Source organism: Tympanuchus pallidicinctus, unplaced genomic scaffold, assembly GCF_026119805.1.
Source record: "Tympanuchus pallidicinctus isolate F22 unplaced genomic scaffold, pur_lepc_1.0 scaffold1, whole genome shotgun sequence".
Taxonomy (NCBI): Eukaryota; Metazoa; Chordata; class Aves; order Galliformes; family Phasianidae; genus Tympanuchus; species Tympanuchus pallidicinctus.
This window is the reverse complement of record NW_026294618.1, coordinates 89,307,386-89,333,085: the sequence shown is the minus strand read 5'-3', so window position 1 is coordinate 89,333,085 and position 25,700 is coordinate 89,307,386. Positions and strand designations below refer to the sequence as shown.

At 35.8% G+C, this 25,700-nt stretch overlaps 1 protein-coding gene across 1 annotated transcript in view; it reads left to right on the top strand.

The window, feature by feature from the left end:
* The window catches only part of USH2A (usherin), a 391,368-nt gene that overhangs the window by 51,404 nt on the left and 314,264 nt on the right, over positions 1-25,700 (top strand). Inside the window, exons 6-11 of the mRNA XM_052681187.1 lie at positions 1,511-1,805; positions 2,805-2,989; positions 5,662-5,883; positions 7,133-7,226; positions 13,676-13,871; positions 14,666-14,796. Of these exons, the coding sequence (XP_052537147.1) occupies positions 1,511-1,805; positions 2,805-2,989; positions 5,662-5,883; positions 7,133-7,226; positions 13,676-13,871; positions 14,666-14,796 (1,123 nt within the window). The remainder of the gene's footprint in view (positions 1-1,510; positions 1,806-2,804; positions 2,990-5,661; positions 5,884-7,132; positions 7,227-13,675; positions 13,872-14,665; positions 14,797-25,700) is intronic.

Sequence of the window (25,700 nt, the reverse complement as noted above, 5' to 3'; positions counted from 1 at the left end):
AGGGGAAATGGACATAAGATGCAGCATAGGAAGTTCTGCACGAATGTGTGCAAGAACTTCTTATGGTGAGGGTGATGGAGCACTGGAACAGGATGCCCAGGGAGGTTGTGGAGTCTCCTTCTCTGGAGATAGTAGAGTCTCACCTGGATGCCTACCTGTGCGACCTGATTTAGGGAACCTGCTTTGGCAGGGGGGTTGGTCTCAATCTCTAGAGGTCCTTTCCAACCCCTACAATTCTGTGATTCTGTGATAATCTTTTGATAAGATGTAGAGTAGTTTCCTAGGAGCACTGATGTCTGCAGGACATGACAATGAACTGATCTCCTGTGAATTTAAAGTATTAATATAAATCTGAATTCCAAACTGTGAATATCATGTTGGTTGTATATTCTTTTGGAACAATGCTTGAACTACAATGCTCTGAACTACAGCTGAAGTCACTGAAAAGAATATAGCTTAAAAATTGAAAGATAAGGTATTTTACAAAGTGTTGCAAACTAATGATTTGTGACTTTGTTAATGCTGTTTTATTCCCACAAATCAGGTTAGAATGTTTACGTTGGAGAAACTGTGAATAAAAGTCTTTGTTGCATATGAATTATTTTAGGTCCATGGCAAGTTGGAAAGGTCCTGTAACTGTGTTCTATAGGACCTGCAGGGGCTGTTACTGATGAAATAGGGAGATGGGATAAGTAATTTTTTGAATTGAGAAAATTCATACTTTCTGGGTTCCCAAAATCCTTTTAGACCAGACATGAATGAATAAAGGTTTATGTAATCTGCCCATGTCATTCACCTGTTACTTTGCCTACTGTTTCCACCTGTCCATTCAGATTGGTAATGTCACTGAGAACTATGGTGATTCAACTGCTTTGACATAGGCTGTAGGAATCTAACAGGGTGATATCAGAATGGGGCAACCAAATCAGTGGATATATGTTACACTTGGCTAAAAGGGAAAATATTTTTATCTACTTTGTGTAGGGTGCAGCATGATACTTCTCATGCTGCCTTTTTGAAGGGTTTCAGGACAGGCATTCAGCTTGTCTGTGGTTATGCTTCACAAAAAGCCAGTGCTCTGGAATGCTTAAGAACATTCAAAATCAGTGACTAAAGTCAGACATGGTACCATAATTAAATATTGGTAGGGTTTTTTCCCTTGCACCTATGGCTGAATTAATCCTACCTGAGAAGATGTCCTGAGAAGGAGTTTTTTTCCCTTGGCTCTGTTTATTTGTGGAGCTCCATATTATGAAGGTTGAACAATGAAAGCAACTCAAGCACTTTTTCATAGATACCTTCTGAAGATGCCTGCTGCTTGTTATTGATTAAGTAGGGACCCTAGGTGGCCTGATTCCTGGCTGATTGCCCCATTTATATGAGATGAAAAGAAGCTTTAGGGCTTCTAGAGTAATCTAAGTTGAATTTTATTTAATCTATGAGCCTAGAGGCACAAAGTGACACTTGTCATTTTTTATCATGTCTGTAATTACTTTATGTGCTGTGACAGAGACATTTTGGAAGTATTCTCTGGAAAATTTCCTCATCTGCATACCCAGTCAGAGTGCCGCTGCCCTGGAAGTCATCCCCGGGTACACCCTTTGGTACAGAGGTACTGCATCCCTAATGGTGCAGATGATACCACTAATGACAGAGTGCTGAGACTGGATGCAGAAGCCCATCCTCTGCATTACATCAATGATGATGACATTGGAACCACCTGGATTTCATCTGTGTTTGCTAATGGTACAGGTCTGGATGATGGTGTTTCTATCACAATAGATTTACAAAATGGACAGTATCAGGTAATAAGAGGATCACATTTGCTATTTGTTACTCCAGTCTAGGAAGAGATTTCATATTCACTTTGTTTAAAATTTTAGCAAACTCAAACTTTATGCTTAAAGATGTGTTCCTCAAGATGCCAGAAAGAAAAATTCTATTATCAGCAGGAAACAGTGCCCTATAATTCTTGCTATGGAGTTCTTCTTTTTATGTACCTTAACTGTTTCTTTAAGCAGAAATCTGGACAGTGTGAATATCCTGTCTGAAGTCATCAATACTTAAAAATGGTTGCTGTCTTCTAACTTTATTTTTTTTGTAAATTTCAGTTTGATTTTTGTAAATTTCTACTTCAATTTTCTCTTAAAATGAGAGATGAAATTTTTGTGCTTTTAGATATAAAACTGACAGCAGTCAAATGAGGTTTTAAGTCTGAAGCACACTAGCATGCCATAAAAGATCTGTTATGTCTTGTAAGTTTTTTTTTTCTTTGTTATAAATGCAGAAAAAGTAAAGAATGTGATGGCAGGTTTTGGCCACATAAATAAGAAGTAGTCTGTTATTTAGTAGTCAGTTCAGATATGTGAAGCTTTAAAACTGATTTGGCGCATAGAAATCTCAACATTACATGCTGAGGGAAATCCTCGTTGGCACAGTACAGGTATCAGGCTGGATACCAAAGTGACAACAGATTCCTTAAATGCCATTTATTTTTGTCAAAATTAATATCAGAGTAATAAATTATGGATGGCTTTGTATTTCAATTTCAAATGGCCTTCTAGAAAAGAGTTTGAGTTTTGATGCAGCAGTTCGGTTGCTCTCTAATGTCTGAGAGAGCAAAAAGCTTGCTTAACAAAAACCGTTTTCAAATTCAAGACGATGTATGGACTGAAATGTTGGTTTTGTATTCTGTAGTTGTTAAAATAGACTTTTGTCATATTGAAATAAAGTAGTGTTGAATTTCTAATTAATCTATAATACAGTCATTAATATCAATTCATACCTTTGCTCTCTTCTTGTAGGTATTCTATATTATACTACAGTTCTTTAGCCCACACCCTGAAGCAATAAGAATTGAAAGAAAAAAAAGAGATGAACTTAACTGGGAAGACTGGCAGTATTTTGCTAAAAATTGCAGTATTTTTGGAATGGATAACAATGGATCTCTAGAAAAACCGGACTCTGTCAACTGTCTCCAGCTTCCTAGGTATGAGTGGATATTATCTTCATGTTACAGATGTTCTGAACAGGTAGCATCCTGACACAATTCATTTCCATGTCCTATTGAGATAGAATCTTTTAATTTGGTATACTCATTTATTATAGGCTGCTAGGTATATAAAAGATCCAAAATCTGACCTTTCGATTGAAGATCACCAAAAGGTCATCTGTCATTTTTATCAGATTTCAGACAATGAGGAATGTGACACAATTGACTGTCTTATTTTTGAGCTAGACTTCTGAAATTGTGTGTTGTGTGGGACTGTTATTGTCAGTAGAATTAGGGAACAGTGAGATAGAGTGGAGAAAGACACAGTTATAATGGATTGGTTGTACCTGTGCAGGGAGTATGAATGTATTCCTTCTGATCAATTATTCTGTGATCTCTAAGGCTGCAACTTATTCTGGAGCTTAGAAAAGAGGACAAAAACTTAACAAAATGCAGTCAATTGACCTTACTACTAATCATGCAAAACATGTGAGAAATAGGTTCAAAATTGTAACTTTAAGCTTTTCAATTTTTCTAAGCAAGAACAAGACTAAAATCTCATGAGTGAGCCAAGAAAGGTCATTACTTTAGAAACAAGTTGCAAATCTTTTTACTAGACTGTTAGCATTTTAACTTTAAACATTTTAACTTGTTATGTATTGTAAGTTATGATATTTATATAAATATAGTTTTATACACATGTGCACTTATATATACACAGATAAATCTTTGCCACTACAGGTATTCAAATTCACTGTTTCTTGCCTAATTTCAGATGGCAGACAGTATTTGGCTAATTAATTACTTGGCTGGAAAACAGTCAGAAAATACAGTACCAGGTGCTGTAGGCATTGTTTTTTTTCCTTTTTTTGTTTCACTTCTAGTGCCTTCCTGAGGCTGTTCAAGTGACTACATCTTTGTTCTCCAGGAGCTCAGAATTCTGTAGAAAATATAGAAATCTTTGTTTAAAAGTTAAGGAATGTACTCTGTAAATACTCTGGTGAGGATTCTGTGTACTGAAAGAAGGCCTCGTGTTGGAATAATGTTCTATGTCTGTTTTCCACCCCACCACATGCTTTTAAGTGCCAAGACGTGACCGAGCTGTTGGTGGAGGTTTTAGATGAGTGTTTGTACCTTTATGGACAGAACTTCTTATGATGGACTGGAGGACAAGTAACCTTGGCTTTGAGATCCTTACTGTAGCTCAAAACTTCATAGTTGGGTGATCATGAGCTACTGCCTAATGGAGTTTTTAGTTTCCTTAAGGAAATGAAAGCTAAGGCTGTTTATTTCCTCCTACATCTTGTACCACCTCTGTAAGTCAGGAACCAGTCATTGTCTTTTATCCAATTATCAGAGGCTTTTGTGTGTTTGCTTATTCTGAATGTAGGCTCATTCATGTTTTAATTTATCTATCTTTACTGTTTTTCTGAAAAGCTGCGTGTAGAAAGTCTAAGATCTTGATAATTTGTGTGGGTGATGCTGGCCTTACAGTTTTACTGTTCCTTCTGGTACTTCCATACCAAGACCGTTGTTCATCAACTATTTGTACAAGCCTTAACATTTCCATTACAGCTCTCTGTGTCAAGGAAGAAAAGCGTAGCATTTAATTTTCCGTGGAGGGAGTGAGAGGAAGTATTCCCCCAAAAGGGGCACACAAATATATTCCACTGAGATTTTTTTGTTAAGCGCTGAGCTGGATAGCGATACAAATTCAGAAAAACTATTCATAAAGACAGAGTAAGGCTCCGCAGACCCAGCCTAACTACAATTCTTACCCTTAAAAGGATCAGAGTTATTCTGAGGTGAAGAAAATTAGTTTTGAATATTGTATGTCAGTACCAAATGATATCTGTGGATGCCAATTTTTAATGTGTAGGTATGCAAAGAAGCAGACATTCTTGGATGCAAGTTCTACTTGTTAAGCGCTGCCTAAACATACCAATGTGAGATATAATTCATACCAAAATGTAAGCATGAGATCTGTGTTCTTGTTTCCTCAACATTTGCTTGACTTCTGAGGAATGTCTTTCCTCTTAGGCTTAATCATACGGTTTTATTCTGAACCTCCACTGTATTCCACTAAGCTCTCATCCACTGTCCTCACTGGAAGGTATAATGTATTGTATTTATAACTCTGCTCACTCATAGTAATGAAATAATATATTACAGTGACTCTAAAATTCAAAGCATAACTACCTGTAGTTTTTCTTAACGTGTTTAGCAGATAAATAACGTAGACATGTTAATTGTATTAGTCATCAGGAGAAATTCTGTCATTCAAGCATAGTTCATATTTCTTAGAGACACTATTAAACTCTTAAAAAATTTAATGCAGATGCCATTGTATCAGTGTTATACTTCATTCATATTTTGAAGTTGTCTTTTAGATGATTCATTTTAATAGGGAACTTAGGGTCCAGAGAAGAGTGTGGCAGTCAGGGCAAAACAGACATTTAAAAGTATGTTTTCTTTATCTTCCTTGAATTTTGATACCTAGGAATTCTGTGGCGTAAGAACTTTACTCAGAATCCATTTAAAGAGGAAAAAAAAAAAAAAGTACCATAATATGGAGACCTTCTCTGAGGGGAAAAAAGATAGAGGGATGGAATCTGTAATATATGTGTCATTTTGGTTTTCATTTGTCTTTTTTTCCTTTATTTAAACAGCTTTACTCCGTATTCTCATGGTAATTTAACTTTTAGTGTTCTTACTCCGGAACCAAATCACCGACCTGGTTACAATGATTTTTACAATACTCCATCTCTCCAAGAATTTGTGAAAGCTACACGAGTGAGGATTCATATGCGTGGCCAATATCACACTAATGAGTCTTGGGTAAATTTTAGGCATAGATACTATGGAATTAATGAAGTTACAGTCAGTGGAAGGTAGGTGTTACTGAAACTCTCCCTATCACTGCCTCCAACTGCTAAAGCTGTGCAAAATATTTAATTACTTGCCTAAAATTTCTTGAGGTTGTTCTCCTTTTACCTTTATGAGTAAGAAGGCAACTTGGTCTGAAAGAGTACATCAAGTTTGATATGATTGCTGTGCTGTTTTTTTTTAAAGCATCTGCTCACATGTTATTTTAAAATTAATACTTACTATAGAAATCTATCAAAAGCAGTCCTTTCCCTGGAATTACCTGTGCCTCTAGGCGAAGGTTGACTGAAACCATGGCTTGTGCTTCACTTCAGTAGGTCTTCCAAGTTTCATTATAGACATGACAATTTCAACAGTTGTAATACACAGCTCATTCTTTGTTTTAGCTTCCACTGTCCATTAAAAGTGGACAGCTGTGAGTGTGTTACATTATGTGACTGACAACTTTATTGTATATGATGTGTTCTGTCTTGTGAAAGGACTAATTATGCCCTGTAAATAACTTGCAAATTTGGCAATGAAATATTTCCATGAAATACCTGGTGCAGATTTTTGTTAATAAGTATTTTTGAAATTCTTTTGAAAGAAAGCACCCTATCAAAGTCCTTAAACTTTCCTACGCTGCTAATGTTCTCATTATTGATTTGTTTTAATAATTCTTTCGCTAGAACAGCTACAATCTTCTTGATTGTTATAGTAAAATTATTTCATGAGTTATTTCAAGAGTGGTTTCTAAAGTAATACTATGCCTCCAGAAGATCTGCCATTCAGGTAGTGACTGTTACTTTCTATGAAATAGTACTTTATAAAGGTTTTATTTTAATAAAAATTGAACATTTTAACTGAGGTCAAGTGATCTACATTATTGTGCTAGGTATGGTTAAGATTCCATAAAGTATAGCCATATTGAAAGGGTTAACATTGGTGGAAAAATTAACCTTTTATAAATGCATATTATATATTGAAATACAGTTTACATTACCTATTATGTAAGGTAAAAGTAGCTGTGATACATGATGGCTTTAATTTTCTTGAAAAGCAGTTTTTGGCACTCACAAATGTGTTCAATGAAGTCATTTTTGTAAGTTACTGTAATTAAGAACATTCCCTTGAGTTTATTATGAACAAATAAATGAGCCAGACTTTTTCATAAAACAGTTATCTTCATGAGCATGTTATATATAATATATATATCAGAGGTGTTCCAGGTGTTCCATATGTTCAGTTATTCTTTGTTGCTATTTGTTCTTTCAGGTGTAATTGCCATGGCCACGCTGATAATTGTGACACAGCGATGGAACCATACAAGTGTCTGTGCATCAAGGAAAGCTATACAGAAGGAAATAATGTTAGTCTTTTCTTTGTGTCTACTTCACCTATGTACTGTCGAATCTAGTATTTCAGATCTAGAAGTGTGAACATACTTATGTAAATTACTGTTTCCCAAATTTTCATAGGAAAAGTTGCTATAGGAGGCTTTAAATTTGGAAAACACATGCACAGAAAAAGCCAAATAATGATTTTGGTTTTAATGCCTTTGTCCTGGTTTCAGCTGAGGCAGTGCTGATCACATACAGAAGTTTTGGTTGTTGCTAAGTGATGGGAGTTTTACTGGGAGTCTTATTCAATATTTTGACTCAAATCATGGATCCAGGCAGTCTTGTTTTAAAACATTGAAAATTGAGTTTTGAATTTGTGTATTTGTTTAAAGACAGCCTGGAAATGTTGATTGTCATCCATATATTTTGCAGTCATATATAATATTTGGCTATCCTTAAAATACTTCTTTATACTGTGCTTTATACCTAAATGCTGCCTTTTCAGTCAGCAGCTGGTAAGGTTAAATCTCCTGTTGGAACTAGAATTCTCAGGACATTAAATAACAAAAACAAGTTGATACAGTCTAGACAACGCATTCTTACTCCTGCTTTGCTTTGCTCTTAATAACAGTATTTCTCAATAATAAGGGTTTTTGTGAAATACAGTGTGTAGCTGAAACTTATCAAGTTGCAGAACTTTAATTTCTCAACTAACTTTACAGATCTTGGTCAGGGAGAACCAGAATAAGTATCTTCAGTATGAGACTTTTACAGAAAAAAATAAATGAAGAAGCTGAACATTTTTTCTTGTGAGATGAGAGACAAGCTCCATGAGGTTTTATTTTCTCCTCTTTCCTAGTTTGGCCTCTCAAAATCTGCAAATGATTTTTTTTATCCTCTCCTTTCTCCTTGTAGTTCCAAATTTCATGCTCATATTTATTTTTTCAAAGCACATTGTTTGCTTAAAGACAGAAATCTCCCATGGCATGTCAAATATCATAACGCGGTGCTGTAAATAACTAAAAGATCATTTTTAATGAATTATGCAGGTTTTTATTACCTGGTATTGCTTTGCTGTGCAATAGCTATCCAGATGTATATGCCAGATGAATTCAAGATGGCAATTTTAGCTGTATTAAGTGTAAATGTGACAAGGACATTACCATATGTTAAGAGCTTGTCAAGGGATCTTAAATTTCTGGTCCAAGATGCCCTAAAAAATAATCTTTTCAGTTCTGATGACTCATTTCTAGCAAAGTTTGAAATTAAAGGACACGACTCACAGTGCTGTTTCTTCTCAAATATTTGCTGCGCACCTTCCCTCCCCACACCAACCCTCCACATGAAGAAAAGTTTGCATTTGGAAAACTCCTTCAGTTTAGCACAAGTGCTTACTCGAGATTCAAAATTAAAAATAATAATAATAAAAAAAATAAATGGTCTGAGAAACACAGGTATATCTATGAAACAGTTTTATCAATTATCATTGATAGTCAAAAACTATAATGGATTTTGATTGTCCTCAACATGTCTGCCTTACAAAGATCAGAACTTATAAGTTGTTTGGAATTCATCTGAACTCTAAAAAGTTCAATGTAGTAATATATTCACAAATACAAATTCTATTTTATTGCTAATTCTACTTTATCTTTAGAAACTGACATCATAATAGAATCGTAGAATCACAAGGTTGGAATGGACCAACAAGATCATCTAGTCCAGCCATCCTTCCATCACCATTACTACTACAAGCTTCTAAACCATATTTTGTAGCTCCTCATCCAGATGTCCAGATACCTCTTGAACACTGCCAGGGATGGCAACTCCACCACTCCCTGGGCAGGCCAATCCAGTGCCTGCTCACTCCCTGAGAGAAAAACATTTTCCTTATGTCTAATCTGAATCTCCTCTGGTGCAATTTTAATGGCTGTTTCCTCAAGTCCTGTTTGTTTCCTGGAAGAAGAGGCCGAACCCCTCCTGATCACAGCTTCCATTTGGGAAGTTGTATAGTGGAATGAGGTTTCCCCCCTGAGCTGCCTCTTTTCCAGATTAAACAATCCCAGCTTCCTCAACTGCTTCCCCTATGGCTTGCCTTACAGCACTCAGGATCAGCCTGGTCTTGTACATTTAAGATTTCCATCTTGAAGAGCATCCAGGCTTCCTGGTTCCCTTTACCCTTCAGGTGCAACTCCTAAGGGACCCCAGCAACAAGCATCAGAGTCCACTCTCTGAAAGTTCAAGATGGCAGTTTTGCTACTCACCTTTCTGGCATCACCAAGAATAGAGGAATCTACAGTTTCCTGGTCACTCTGACCAAGGCAGTCCCCAGCCTTCACATCTCTCAGCAGTCCTTCTCTGTTAGTGAAGAGCAGGTCTAGCAGGGCATCACCCTGGTAGGCTCTGGTATTTGATAGAGATGACGGAGCAAGTTACTGCATTCTTCTAACTTAGTTCGTACAAGCTACAGACATATATTTCTTAAAAAAATTAAAAAATAAAATAAAGCAGAGCTAAAGCAGTTCTTTTAATTCTTCAACTAGATAAGGACTTCTGTTATGATCATTCTTCTGCTGTAACAGCTACACAAAATTGCAATAGAGCCCCAGGTACTTCCTTTCCTTTCTTGTAGGCATTCTCTTTCCACACACCTACAGCCACCCCTCATTGTATGTGTTTTTCAGGTCTTAAGAGCTCCTCATCTATTTTGCATTTAATCTAGTGAGAGAAACTTTTCTTTATGTGTATTTTCTGGATTGTGTATCATGCTTTTGCTTTTAAGTTAGATGTCAAAATCTTCTAAGAAAACTCAATGTTACATAATGTACTTTAACATTGTTAATAAAAACCAAGCAATTGTTTTAGCTGGCATTCCTCTTCAGAGGTCAGCTGCTCTGTTGCACAAACTGGTGTCACCAGTCTGAGGAGAATCTTCTTAAGGGCAAAGCATTCAGCTTCATTTAGTTTGTTTTGTGACTATTTTCGAAATTAGCTTGGCCTCATAGGAATTGAAACTGAAGCACAGCGTCTTCATCTCTGTAACATTTATACACAATTTATAGACAGGAATATACAAACAAAAATTTTGTGCTGTTACATGAAAACACAACCCATGGAAAGAGCAAGGCATTTGAAAAACATCAACCTTTCTTTACAACTTGAGACCCTTCTTTAAATTGATGTAGAACTTCACACAGAAAGGTAATGGCACATTGTATGGAAGTAGTTATGGAAATGACAATAATAGAAAAATAGGATTTTAAAGAAATAAAACAACTCTGAATGTTTGAGAGGATATGAATGGAGGTGAGGGTGTGACTGGACGCAGTAAAAGCTTCAGGTCTTCAGAGTTTTTAATATTAATGATATTAAACATCTACTGTCTGAAAACCAGATATGACATGTTGGTTTATCAAAAATGAGATAACTAAGCCCTTTTAAGTTGTTACAATATGTTGTTGTGTAAGAAGCAATCTAAATTTTAGTTAAAAGTCAGTATGTTTAATCATATCAGGTGTTGGAATTAATGATTCACGTTACCTGAGCAGCTGTAAATATGAAGTATAATAACTGGTCACTCAGTGACCACTTGCAGAAGCAAGCAAGTAAAACATATCCTTTTTGGTAAGCTACATGTCATAATTTGTTTATAGAGATAGATCTGGTTTTATAAAAGTAAAATAAAATAAAACAAGCTGATGATGGACTAGTGTTTTAGAAACAAAGCAGAAAGACTTAGTCTTAGATGCCTGAAAACTTTGAATAACTTTTGACTGTCAGTGCAAGTTATGGGTTTGTCCATGAATCCATCCTTGGAAAACTGTTGTAATTTCACAGTTCAAAGACCCAGGCTTCTAAAACAAATTGTGTATGAGTGTCACTGAGATAGTGAAAGAACTTGTTTCTGTCTCAGATACCTTGTGATTTGTTGCACCTGTGCTGATATGTTGAAGGAACTGTGAAGTAGTTGTTACTCCATATATATTTTCATTTGAGGTTTTTAAGTTTTACTTAATAAGAGATATGAGGTCATAGGCAGATAGTAACTAGCATTATGACTGTCATTGCTGTCACTGCTGTGTTTCAGAAGCTGGAAAGGGCTGTTCCAGTCTGAACGTATTTTCCAGGGGCTTGTCTACTGTGGGGGACATGTATTTCATTTAATATGAAGGAAAACTGAGAAACAACTGGGCTGGTGCTCTAGTGTTGCTGAGAGTAGCTGTAAATCATTCTGCTGTGTATGTTTATTGAATTTATAGGGGGTTTTTACCATTTTCTTTATGAATGCTGAAGTGATTAGCCATCATCTTTTTCCTGTTACTATTTAAAAAGTCCAATGTAACAGCTTCCTAAAAGATAAATTAACCCTAGAATATCTAGTAAGAGTGGCTATATCACTCTGAAAATGAAATTTGCAATTGAATATCCTGAGCAAGTCAGAGCTTTATTAAACCAGAATGCATGCGAAACTCATCAGATGTGAAGCGGGTCTTCTCCCTCTCTTTATAATTTTTTAATTTATTATTTACTGAAGTCCTAAAGAGTTGGAGTCCAGAAGAGAGTTACATGGAATTGATGCTTGATTTCAAAATAACTTTGAATTTAACTGTGGAAGATTTAAGTGTGAATTAACTTGGTGAGCATCCTGATTGTTAGAATTACTGTGCCTGTATGTGTTTTGATTTTGTAGACTTTGGTGTGGCTTCATTCAACTTCATCATAATGCCTATAGGTGAAAGAGGAGTTGAGTAGAAATATATCTTATGCTGCTTGACAATGTCTATACCAGTGTCTGAGATCTCAGTTGTGTCACATTTTTGGAATCTGGCATTCTAAACGATACCACTTATGTTCTTTGTCAGTCAAGTTCTTTGCTGGTCACTTTACCACTGCAAAACAGCTGTTGTAATCTAATAAAAGGTACTATTTGGCATCTGGCACCTCTTTGGCTGACAAGAATCGCTGATATATTTTAAATGCTCTTTAAAGAACTGCACTTAAAAGGATGCAAAATATTTTTAGAAATTAAGATACACATAGTCTTGTGACATAACACTGTAAGATTTCATTTCTGTTCTGTCTTTCTTAATCACTTGGAGTCATTTTAAGAATTCTAGCTTTTTTTTCTAATCAGACCTGGATTTTTGAGTTTAGAAGCAGTTTGATCTTCTTTGGGGAGTTTGCAAGAGAAAGGTGTATAGTTCAAAGTGCTGGCTAACAGGCAATCTTTACAAGTAGTCAAATGCTGTAGTGAGAGTGCTGTGGGTAAGCTAAGAGGAAATTTAGACAGCTGTCTTCAGACCAATATTAAGATACAGTTAGATAGGTGATGCCTAAAATACTTCTATACTCTTATTTGGTTAAAGAAGTAAAGTGGAGTGTAAGAAGGAAAACAATACGTGATTAACTACCATACTATACTGAAATCTTATAGGACAGCTTAAACATATATGGTTAGGTTATGCATGCAATGGATTTTTTCAATAATGCAGTCATCCAACTGAGAGAAAGTGGCATTCTAGACTTAGATTAATAGAATCATTAAGGTTGGGAAAGATCTCTAAAATCATCTAGCCCAACTGTCCACCTACTACCACTATTACCCACTAAACCATATCCCTCAGTATTAGACTACCCTTTCCTTAAACACCTTTGAGGGGGTGGTGACTCCACAGTCTTCTTGGGCAGCCTATTTCAATGACTAACTACTCCTTATGAGCAGTTTTTCCTAATATCCAGCCTGGCACAACTTGAGATTGCTCCCACTTGTCCTATCACTGTTACCTGGAGAAGAGGTTGCCCCCCTTCAGTGCAATCTTCTTTTAGGGAGATGTAAAGAGCAGTGAGGTCACCCCTGAGCTACGATGACAGTTCCTTCATCCACTCCCCATAAGACCTGTACTCCAGATCTTTCACAGATTTGTTGCCTTTATCTGGACACATTGAGATATTTGCTGTTGTTTTTTTTGTTAAACTTTCTTGGAAGCCTCATGAGAAATGCACATTAAGAAGTGCTGGCATTTCAGGTACTCTGTACACTGTGATCTGCCACATTCGACAATATGAAGACCAGTGTTTCACAAGATCAAATGGTAATTTTTACTGTACTTTATAAAGGTGCAGACACTGTTTATAATGCATCCAAATAGATGCATCTGGTGAATTTAATCATCTGTACCTCAAACATAGTAAGGCAGCATTTTGTATTATTAGAGAACTAATCTAATTTGAATTTCAGGATGTTAGGCTATGTTGAGTATCTGATTGATGATTATTTTTTCTTCTGTTTTTCTTCCTTGATTTTAATTTGTTGTTAAAGTAATTTAAGAAGAGAAAGGAGTTGAATTTTATTTTCCTACATGGTTTCTCTCTTTAGTCTTTCATATTTTTAATGTGTAAACAGAGGAAAAACAAATAGAGCAAAGTATATATAATACAACAGTTCTTCTAACTATAAAGTAATCTTTTTATTTTATTTCAGTGTGATCATTGTTTGCCGATGTACAATGACAAGCCTTTTCGTCCAGGTGACCAAGTTCATGCCTATAATTGCAAACCTTGTCAGTGTTACAGCCATGCAGTAAGCTGCCATTATGACTTAGCAATGGATCCTTTTCCTCAGGAATACTACAGAGGCAGCGGTGGAGTCTGCGATAACTGTCAACACAACACAACTGGTAAGTCAATAGACTGAGAATTGACTCTTTGTTCTGTGGTCACTTTTTGTTAGCCTTGTATCAGCTGCTAATGGTGGATAAATTAAAAGTAAATTGTGTACATCTCTATTTAAGTAAATCACTAGTTACAGTGATATAAACTGTGGGAAAATACTTCCGAAATTTGACTGAATCTTGTAGAAAACCTATGCAAATGATATTCCAATTATTAGAATGTTTTGTTTCAAAGCCTTTTCCATACGTGTTCTAGAGCATTTAAATCCAGAATATCAAGGCTATTTAATCAACCAGTTTAACAGATGACTTATTATATATTGTCAACTTTTTGCTGTAATTGAAATTTTGCTGTAATTTTCTGCCAGCTTCTTGTTTATTTTTTGTGCTTATTTTGTATTCCATCTATGTAGTATATTTTAGAATGCTTATTTTTAAATATTGTCGTTTTTTTTCTTCGTCTAGCAAAGGGAAAAAAGAAAACTTTCAGCTTTAGAAAAATAGTTTCAGGTTTATCAATATTTTAAAAAAAATTATAGGTATTTGCATGGCACAGCTTTTATATAAGTGTGGTATTATATAACAGATGGAAGTTTAATGGAGTAAAACATAGTTTGTAACAGGTTCATTGTTTCATATGCTCTGGATCACTAAATTGGCAGGTAGAGATGAAAGGTGCATTAAAATGGACGTCCTGAAAATTATAGAATTCTCTCAAAGGAATAGAGTCTTTAATTTTGAATTATACAGCTAATTTTAATGAATTGGAAGCCATAATGCATAACCTTTCCTTCATGCAGGAAGAAACTGTGAGCTGTGCAAGGATTTCCATTACAGACAAGCAGGTGCAGATCTTTCAGCCATTGATGTTTGCAAACCGTGTGACTGTTACGCAACAGGCACGAAAAATAAAAGCCTCCTCTGTGACAATGTAAGTAGCTTAAATACAGAATAATGACAAAGTATTTTAAATTAGCAAAGTAGATAATAACAAGATTTTACAAAGTGTATTTTGATGGTAACTAGTTTATAAAAATTGTTCAGCCTCTTCAAAATAAAAGTTGACTCAAACGAGGATGAAAGCCAAGAAAACCCATAAAGCAATTTGAGGCATACAGCTGTAGAGTTCTTCGTCTGGATCAGAAACATTAAAAAAGCTTGACTGAAAAAATGAACTGGGAGATACAGTGGGAAAAATGGGGGAGACTATTGCTCAATAAAGCATCAGATAGCTGCATTAGCTGCAATGCAGGGAGAAATGATTAAAAGGCATTAAAGAGTAGATTAATAAGGCTGGGGACTAAAGGCTGAAATGAATTCCGTGAAGTAGGAAGGCATCATTTAAGGAAGCATTTCCAAATTTGACCTGTGGAAGATGGAATCAAAGGAATAAGGACCCTACTCGTGAGAATTGTCACACCACAATGCTGATTTTCAAGGAAATATGCCAAAATTGGGACAGAATACACTCTTACTGCATAATTTACCATTTTCTGCAGTTCATCAAGGTTTTTTTCTGCAAAGTGGTAGTTATATCACTGAGTTCCTAGGTACAGAATTTCAAAATTGATCTACAGAATCACAAAATAAGCTGTTTCTAATAGAAATCAAATGTAGTTAGTATTGTTCTGCTGTTGGTAGCAAGTTCATGCTATGGTGTGTAGCGTTTCTCACTTGCATAACATCTCAGTTCTCATACATCTATATACTGTGTTAATTTGCAGATTAGTGTGTAAAGTCATTTGTATGTTAAAGTTCAGACTAAAATAGTAACACCTTAAACTGTGAAGTTATAACGTTGATAGTTATGAGAAGGATTTTTAGAAGGGTGCTATTGCAGCACATCTATGAGCAATGCATTAGGCTTTTTTTTGCAGAGAGATCCTTGCTCGAGACTAGTGGGTACAAGAGAAAATTGCTACAGTGTGTTAAAATTTGCCCACTTCTGTACTGCTTATTGGCATCTAATCAGTGCAGAAAAGATTCACGTTAGTTGCTTCCTCATTGTGAGCTTCTGGCACAAAATATTTCAAACCATCAGAAAGTCCAAATGAATTATTTCAGGTGCCTAAGTTTTATGAGATCGAAAGAAGAATTGGCTGCCTTCTCCTTTTCTCCCTAACTATTCACACATGAGAAAATTCTGCCAGAATACTGCTGATGTGATCATTCTTGCTCTGTATAGAGAGCTGGAAATAAATTTCTTCTGGCCCTTACATCACAATTCTTGACTCATTTTCCTGCACTGTTTTTTACCCAGACTGCTCTACAAACGCTTACATATTCAGTCAGGCACAGCAATTTGTAGTCCTTTCATGATTCTGTTATAATACGCCATACATAATGGCATGAAAAAAAGAAAACCATTCTTTTCCAGGGCATTTGTTTCTGCGCAGAGCTGAAAGTAATGCTATTACTTTTACTTAGTTTTTGGAAATGCCATTCAGGACTCAGTGAATTTAGGCATCTTTCTTTACTCAACCTGTTCTGTGTTTTTGTTTGTTTGTTTTCTAATTTAATCATAGTATGCTTGTAAATACATATCATATACTTATTGGTGCAAATAAGCTGTACTTTACTGCAGAGGACATTGGTCAGAATTGCTCATGCCTAATTGCCTCATCTGGTGTGGCTGTATTGTCTCATTGCAAGAAAACGTATTTTAAAGCATGAGGATTAACAAAATTATAATTACTGCTTTCTCTGGAGGGTCAAATGACATTCTAATGAGACCAAGTCTGCTATCGAACAGGCTTCAGATGTTCCTTTTCTATATACTCTGTAAATATTGCTATTTTGAATTTCTTTGTACATCTCCCTCAATTTTGAATGCATTTTATTTTAACATAGTAGATAATCTAGCTGGTCTTTATGTATACGTACACATTTTAAACCAAGATAGACTTTTAGATATTTTTTTGGAGTTGAAAATTTCTTTGTTCCAAAATTAGAATGAGCATTCCTCTGTTCTCATTTTTCCACCTACGTATTTTTCAACCAATTTAGTGTGATTGAAAATAAATAAATAAACTGAAATGTATGTTATATGAGAATATCAGGTAAAGCAGCTATTAAGGGCATTTCAGTCAATAGATAGGCTGAATGGAAAAGGATGCAATTGTAAAATACTACAAGGATCAGTGAACAGCTTGTGTTCATACTGGCTAATGGAGACAACAAGGAATCAAGTTATAAAACACTATGTATTAATCTTGGATTTGCCTTTATGGAAGGGCTGTAATCTTAATAAGCTGAAGGAGAAGGAGCATTTTATGTCAAATAATTTCTGCATGGTTTTATGTGAAAATACTGCTTTTCTGTGATATTTTATAAAATGATTTGGCGGGACTTGGCCTGGAATGTTGTGGGCAGAGAAGAAACACTACATTTCACATTTTGAGCAATTGTAGTACAAATCCACTAACTTTTGAAAGTCATCTTAAGTGATGACAAGATGAGAGAGTAAGGGAGTAAAAAGGAACTTCATCATTGCTGCTTATTCAATTTTCAGTTTTCAAAGCTGACATACTGAGAATACTCACAGGTATTTGGTGGTCAGGCTATTAACCTATCTGTGTGAGCCAGTACACCTAACGGTTTTTATTTCTTAAAATGAAGAAATTGAAAAGAAAATAAATTCTCAACCCTGTTGTTCCCCTCTTCCAACTTCCTAAGATTACAGGCTGTTGTTGCTTGCTGACATCCTTGCCAGATTTGTGTTAAGTTACAAGGTAGTGGGAAGTATTTGATTAGAATTTATATCAAGAAGGCAGTATTTTGAGATCAATACCAATCAATTGCAAAATCAGTAATGGCAGGATGAACAGAGAGAATGCAGTGCTGGACTAAATGTACACATGTATCTCCCAGTGTGAGTATTAGGGCATTTCCAGCTGATGGAGGAAATATGCTTCTCTATTGGTCAAGGGTAAATAATTGAAATGAATGTGCTCATGTCTATGGGACCTGATATGATTGGACAAGAAGTTTTTGGACAAGGAGTAGTTGTTTTACACTAAAAAGCAATAGATTTAGATTACGTTTAAGAAATTATTAATTATGAGTGTGGTGAAGTTACTGCAACAGATGTCAAATGTAACAAGCTGTGGATACCTCATCCTTGGATGTGTTCAAGGCCAGACTGGATGGGGCTTTAAGCAATCTCATCTAATGAAAGGTGATTGGAACTGGAGAATCTCTGAAATTCCTTCTAACCGAAGCCATACTGTAATTCCATCAAATCATGATTATACCAATTTCAAAAAGGGTGGTTGGTTTTTTTTGGTCATGTGGCTTCAAAACAAGAAGTTCCACTTCAGTAAAATAAGCTTATCAAGTGCCAAGTTTTGATTATTATTTTTTTTAATTTAGTGAAGTCAATCACACCTCATGTTGTTTTCTCCAGAATTGGAAAGATTTTCTCCGTAAGTATCTGTTATTGTGTTTCTGGTACAGACAACAAATATAAGTTTTTTGAAATTGACAATTTATCCAAAGGGAGGAGATGGTTTTAGCTTTCAGAAGGATTTGGATTAACTATTTTTTTCATTAAGTTCCATGTTATAATTTACAAATACATATGGACAACAAATCTTAGGTAGTCAGAAGATATTTCTAATTCCCTGATATGTACACATTGAATATCTACTAAATGAGTGCTCTGGAAAAATTGTTTGTGCTGTAAGCAATAATTGAGACAACTATATGCAATATATCACCCATTGTCTGTTTACACATATCATTTTGGTCCTTACATCAGCTTAGTAACTGGATGCTTAGAGGATTCTTTAACAGGCTTTTTTTTTTTATTTTAAATTTTATATTGTGATTCTAGATTTGATGAGTTAGATTAAAATATTGCCCAGTTAAGGATTTGTGTGACTATAGATTAAAGCAACATGAACTATTAGGTATATGTAAAAGTCAGAAATCTCAAGTGGTCTGCTTCCCGATTAAGGACAATAATGTTATAACTGTGATTTGTGCAGGAGGAAATTGCTTGCATACTTTTTATAACCATTTACATTCAAGGATGTGGGAGTAATGTGTATTTCATTCATAAATTATAAATGACACAAGGGATTATATGCTACCTCAGCATCAGTGATTTTTCTGTATCAAATAACAATTGTAATTATGAGGTCCCAAGACACACTGCCACTTGGTAGTAATGTTGTGCTGGACTCATTTTCATGGTGAACAATCTAGACAGATTATATTTTATAAGTGGTTTAGTTCCAAGATGGCTGTGTTAAGAGACAAGTTGTTTCCATCTTCTTACTCCTAGGGTCAGATACAGACCTGTCAGGCATAAGCAACAGGAGAACAGATTGCTTTTTGCTCTTATATAAGCAGTGTAATTAAAATCTATTTGTTTAAATGACTGATAGCATTTGAATTGGAGGAAGGGTTGTGGAGAGGGCAGAGTTCAATAATATCTCCAGTGCTCAACTAGTGAAATCTTGATTAATAAAATCTTTAAGTATTAGTTGCTACAAGTATTACCAGTTGCTACAAGTATTACCAATGATACTATCATGTCTAGAGTCAGCTGGTTTTACAGGTATTACCAAAACAAATATTAATAAACAGAACGGTTTTGCTTCGTAAGTCAGTTTAATACTTATGTGGTTATAGAAGTGGTTTGTTCTACATATTTTGATGTAGGTTTCTGTGCTATGTGTATAATCTGTGTCACACTTATTTCTGTACTATTATAAACATCTGCAGTTTATACATTTTTATAACAGTATCTATTGCCAAGCATTTCACAGTGCTGCTTGATTGTTCTAGTGCTGCTGTCCTTACAGAGAAATTGAAGACTTGTTTCTTTATTTTTTCCTCTAAAATTCCACCTACCTATTTGAAACACGTGCAGTAGGATAAAAGTCTGTGTAATATTGGATGCATTAAAGTGGCAGGTTTTCCCTACCTGATATATCCAATTATAATGCCATACTTACTGTACAGGATGAAGTTGGATTGAAATTATAAAATTGTATTAGTTACTTTGTATTTTGAAAACTGAACTTAAACAGCTATCTCAAATTATTCTTTATGTATTCATTTTTTTTTTGTCTTGGCTGTAGGTTCTCTTTCTGTTTATTTTTTTTCTGAAGACTCAGAAATTAAGGAAAATACCAATGGACTTTTTTTCTCATACTTTAATCTGGTACATAGAAACCTGTCTTCAGATCTATTAAGAAACAATTTGATAAGCCTTTTTCTGCTAATGAAAACGTTAATTTCCTGTATTTAGCCACCAGGAAAACCTTTCACTCTTTCTAAAAGCAGAAAACTGGTTGCTAACTTTACTGATTACAGGTGGAAAACTTCTTTGTGTGTGGCAGGGAGGAAACCTCTATTGAGAGTTTTCTGAAGGACATTATTATCTTGTTCCTGGTGAGAATTTGCATTGCATTCCTTGGTTAGCCAGCTATTCCTCCTTCATGCTGAAGAATTACATTTACTCTTTTGGCATTTTTTTTTTTTTTTTACCCTGGAAAAGAGGCATGCATTTTCTGCATCTAAATGTGATGAAAGTTGCTTGTACTTCTATAATAGCTTGACACTTTAAAGTATGTTGAAAATATTGGTGGTTTTTTTGTTTTTTTGTTTTTGTTTTTTTTTTTATGCTCTTAGTACTCTGTGATCTGCGTGTTTCACTTGTTGTGTCAAGAAAAGGCCGCTGTCTGGTTGCTTTTAGACTTCGGTTTATGCGGCTATAAGCACAGAAATGAGACTTTGATTTAGCACATTATGGGCTCTGCTGTTTATCAGTAATATGAGTAAACAATTTATGGTTTTGGGACCACCTGGGACAGGAATTTCATCTGAGTAGTCACATTTGATCTTCACCTGTGGAGCTTATCTAACTCCTTTCTAAATACATTTCAAACTGTGTATCTTTCAATGCACTGACTGCGTATAGAACATAATGTTCCAGTCTTTATGAGTGTCTTTGTGTTAATTCTGCAGGCGTTCTCTCTATTGAAAACTTTATAGACATCTGTTCCCTTCATCTTAGTCACCTCTTTCTGAACCTAGAAGTCTGTTTGAGTCACTCTGCATTCATATATTTCTTTGTTTTACTCACTCTGCTATCTAATGCTTTCATTTTACACACATTATTAAAAATGTAATAGGCAATGGATTCTAGTGACAAAATAACATTTTTGGTGTAATTCTGTTGTTTTACACATAATTCCAGTATACCTTTTTTAATTGCCTCAGAGATTTGATACATTTTTAGGGAGTGTAATAATAGCTGCTTTCTTGAGTGATAACAGCTAATTTTGGAATTATCATTGCTTACATCTAGTCAGCACTGTTTTACCTCAGGTGTTACATTTACATTACTTGATGTAGAAGTTAATCTGACTTTTTGATCATCCATTTGATTAAGTATATGCAATATTTCCAGATGTTGCTGCCATAAAGAAATATGGTAGAATCATGAAGCATGATTAATCTTTGCTAAAAATGTACAATTTTTTTTTTCTAATATATCATGCTTAACCAATTTGGTGGCCTTCTCTGACGAAATGATGGCATGGGTGGACAAAGGGAAGGCAACTGATGTTATTTACCTAGACTTGAGCAAGGCCTTTGACATGGTCCCCTACCACATCTTTATCTCCAAATAGGAGGAATGTGGATTTGATGGGTGGACCACTCGGTGGATGAGAAATTGGTTGAAAGACTGCAGACAGAGGTGGTGATTAATAATTCTATGTCCAGGCAGAGGCTGGTAACAAGTGGCATCCCCCAGAGGTCTGTCTTGGGACTGCTGCTCTTTAACATCTTTATCAATGACTTCAACAACCGAGTTGAGTGCACCCTCAGCAAGTTTGCTGATAACACCAAGATGAGTGGTGCAGTTGACATGGTGGAAGGAAGGGATGCCATTCAGAGGGACCTCGACAGACATGAAAGGTGGGCCCAGGTGAACCTGATGAGGTTCAACAGCAAAGTACAATGTTTTGCACTTGGGCTGGAGGAATTCCAGGCATCTATACAGACCGGAAGGAACGGTCCTTGAGAGCCCTGCAGAGAAGGACCTCGGAGTCCTGATGAAAAGCTTAACATGAGCCAGCAAAGTGCCCTTGCAGCTTAGAAAGCAAATGGTATTCTGGGCTCCAACAGAATGGGGGTGGACAACAGAGACAGGGAGGTGATTGTCTCCCTCTCCTTTGCTCTTGTGAGGCCCCATCTGGAGTACTGCATCCAGGTCTGGAGCCCCCAGTACAAGAAAGACAGAGCTATTGGAAAGGGTCCAGAGGAGAGCTGCAAAGATGATGAGGGGAATGGAGCACCTCCCCTACGAAGATAGGCTGAGGGAGCTGGGCTTGTTCAGTCTGGAGAAAAGAAGGCTGTGGGGTGACCTCGTTGCAGGCTTTCAGTACCTAAAGGGAGCCTATAAGTGGGCGGGGAATCAACTCTTTGAAAGGGTAGACAACTACAGGACCAGGGGAAATGGTTTTAAGTTGAGGGAGGGAAGATTCAGGTTGGATGTCAGGGGGAAATTCTTTACACATAGAGGTGAGGTGCTGGCACAGGCTGCCCAGAGAGGTTGTGGATGCCCCGTCCCTGGAGGTGTTCAAGGGTGAGTTGGGTGGGGCCCTGGGCAGCCTGGTCTAGAATTAAATGGGGAGGTTGGTGGCCCTGCCTGTGGCACAAGAGGTAGGAGGTTCATGATCCTTGAGGTCCCTTCCAACCCTGGCCATTCTGTGATTCTGATATCAAACCTGTGATTTTTGTCTACTAATTTGCTCTGTGCAGAAAAACATCTGAATCTGTAGATGTCATAAGCTTTCTCACAGCCATTTTAGTAGATTGATTTAACTGTTATTATTTTATTCCTCTTTTACTGTGGTTGATTGCAATATTTAATAATATAATTTAATAGAAGTAATTTTATATTGAATTCATCTAGAACTCTTAACTTTTTGTAGTAAATTTTCAACATATCAGGTTTTGCTTATGTCTTTTCCTTCTGACATTTCAGTTTGAAAACAATCCAGGCAGCTGTTCCTAATGTTACAGCCCTTCCATTGTAAACAACTCTGAAATGCTTTTTTTGCCTTCCTTGTTGTGTGTGCATCTTCCCTGAAAGCTACACAGAATCATGGAAAAATTACTTGGTCACCTGCTCCAGCTCCAAGTAGGGTTATTGTCAACAAAGAGTCCAGCCAGTCATGCTTTTATCTGCATGAATCTTGGGTACTTCTGGGCCATTTGCTACCGATGTTGCTGTTTGTTTATATAGAAAATTTCTGATGTTCAATCTGAATCTGCATATTATTATTACAATGTCCTTTATTCTTTACTGACTTTCTTCCACTGACATTTAAAAAATACTTTTTTGCTTTTGTACCTTAACAATATTGCTCATTAGAAGCTGTGGGTTTTTTTTTCCTTTTTCATTTCTTCTTTTGTTTTTAAAAATTTATTATTATCTTCTTAGTTAATTTTCTTGTTGTGATTTGAATTGCTCTTTTGGAAAGATTTGCTTCTGCTTCTAATACTTTCCTCAACGTGGTAGATTTTTTGAATCATTTTTAAGTCTTTCTTGATAAGGATTATGTGTTTATACTGAGTGATAGCAAAAGTACCTGTATATGTTGCTTGCAAGTGTATAATCTGAGGTTGCTGTGATTGCTAACAAAATGATTCTTTTATAGTTGCATAGTAAATTACAGTATTTTTTCATTTAGTTGCTCAGAGTAAATTCAGAGTTGCTTTTCACTTGAAAGTTCTCTGATGGCTCAGATTAGTGGTCTCTAAAAATAAATTACACTTCTAGATCAAATCTGAAAAAAAAAATAGCTTGAAAATCCTTGTTGCTGCTTTTCTTTCAACTGTAGTGGCTTCTCTTAACTCTCCATTTTTGTATCTGCTTTTTTGCCTTCTGCTTAGGAAATACCATTTTCTTGCCTTTTTAGTCTATTCCTCTTACTGGAAAATGCTACTGATATAGCAGTGTACATCTACCGTAAAAGCATTCTGAAGAGGTTTTATTGGACTACAGTATCCTTTTATGAGGATGGGATTAGCAACACGTGCTTCTCTATAGCATTCATTCAGTGTTTTCTGCATTGAAACTTTCCAATTAGATATTGAATTACTCTATTTTATCTTTTGTTAATAAAGCTAAGAACTTAATTGTATACTGGAGGGTGTGATTAAACCATTTATTTCAAATGGAAATTCTGAGTAGATTTGCCCCTAGCACCACAAAACTCTTCTGCTTCAACTTGCCTGACTGGTAGTTTTAAAATAAAAACAGCAGTTTAACTAGGTTTTGGTCTGGTATCATTTAAATGACTTCATAAAATTAAAAAAAGAAATTACACCTAAGTAATTTATGGTAGCTTCTTTTTTTTTCTAGTGTGATGCAGATACAATCCCAATATACTTAACTATGATGCTATACTATGCTGTACTAACTGCTAAATTCCAAAAATCCAAAAAAGAGAAGCGGAAAAGTCCTGCTCCAGCCCTGATACAGCCCACAGAATACAAAGCTGACATGAGGCTTATAGAATTTCTAGAAGGAAGGGTTTCTTTAAACAGAGGTCAAGAAACTCTGGAACTCACCTGCAGAATGGGATTTCCCAGACTTTTTCTCACTGTCACTGTCCTGCAGATGGCTGTATCTAACCCTGTATAGCTACATGTTCTTGTGCAGGCAGCTGCAAAACTGCAAATATGCCTTGCTGGTGTTGCAAACTGGAAACAGGCAAGGTAGAGTGGAATATGTAATTTATGTGTCATGATGTTTGTGGAGTGCTTTATTCTTAAAAGCTTGAATTCAGTTGAACATGTCACGTTGAGTTAGTTACCCATGACCAAAAACCCTTGTGTAAAGAGCCTTTGGCTTTATGTTTTTATTGAGAACAGTGTGACATCCTTAGGCAAGCGATGATGTACACAATTTATACATAGCATGTAAACTATCAATGAAGAAATCTGGGGGACTGCTTGGGTCTTTAGTTGATCAAGAATTCTCTCTAACCTGTGAAAGTTTTCTCAGCCTTGAATACTGTGGTGTTGTACCAGGGATTACAGATGTGAATGGCTGACATTTAATTTCTGTCACAATGTGACAAAAGAATGGCAGAATTCTTTTCTGTTTCAAAAAAAAAAAAAAAAAAAGGTTTTATTTCTTTATTTTTATATTAATTTAAAACAAGTGAAATGGAGGAAGAAAAGTATTCCTTCTCAACTTTAGTCCATTCTTTCTCCTAGGGAGCACTCAACACTGTATCTTCTGTTCTCTTTTCAGTTTTGCATTGAGATCTGAAAATTCTCTCATTTTTTAATGGCTTTTTGATTTACTATTTTTATTTTTTTTTTAATGTTTCTTGGATATGGATTTTATTTATTTAATTTTGCCTAAACTCATAGTTCTTTGTTGGTTTGACTCCCTGCTGTCATCTGTGCGTTGTCCGGTGCCTTGTTTTCCCTGTTTCTCTGCCATTTCCCTTTCCTTGTGGGAAGTTTTTCCATCATATTGGAAAGCGATGAATGTAGCAATTGTTTTTTTAAGGTTTTCAGAGTTTTGAAATTAGCTTTCTAGATTCCCTTAAATTTCGCAGTTTACAGCTCAGGCATAACAAAGAATGCCTTAGAGCCTTCCAAGTAGTAATTCTGTCCATTTAGGGAGCAGGAAAGGACCATCCCAGCACTGAAACAGAATACTAGGATCCCAGATGAACCCAGAAAACAGAGAGAGGGTTTCAAGTACTGAGCCATTAGGTCACATCCTTTTGCCAAAGAGGAATTTATATTTGATGAATAATTAGAGAAGAATCTGTTGTTTTCTTTATTCTC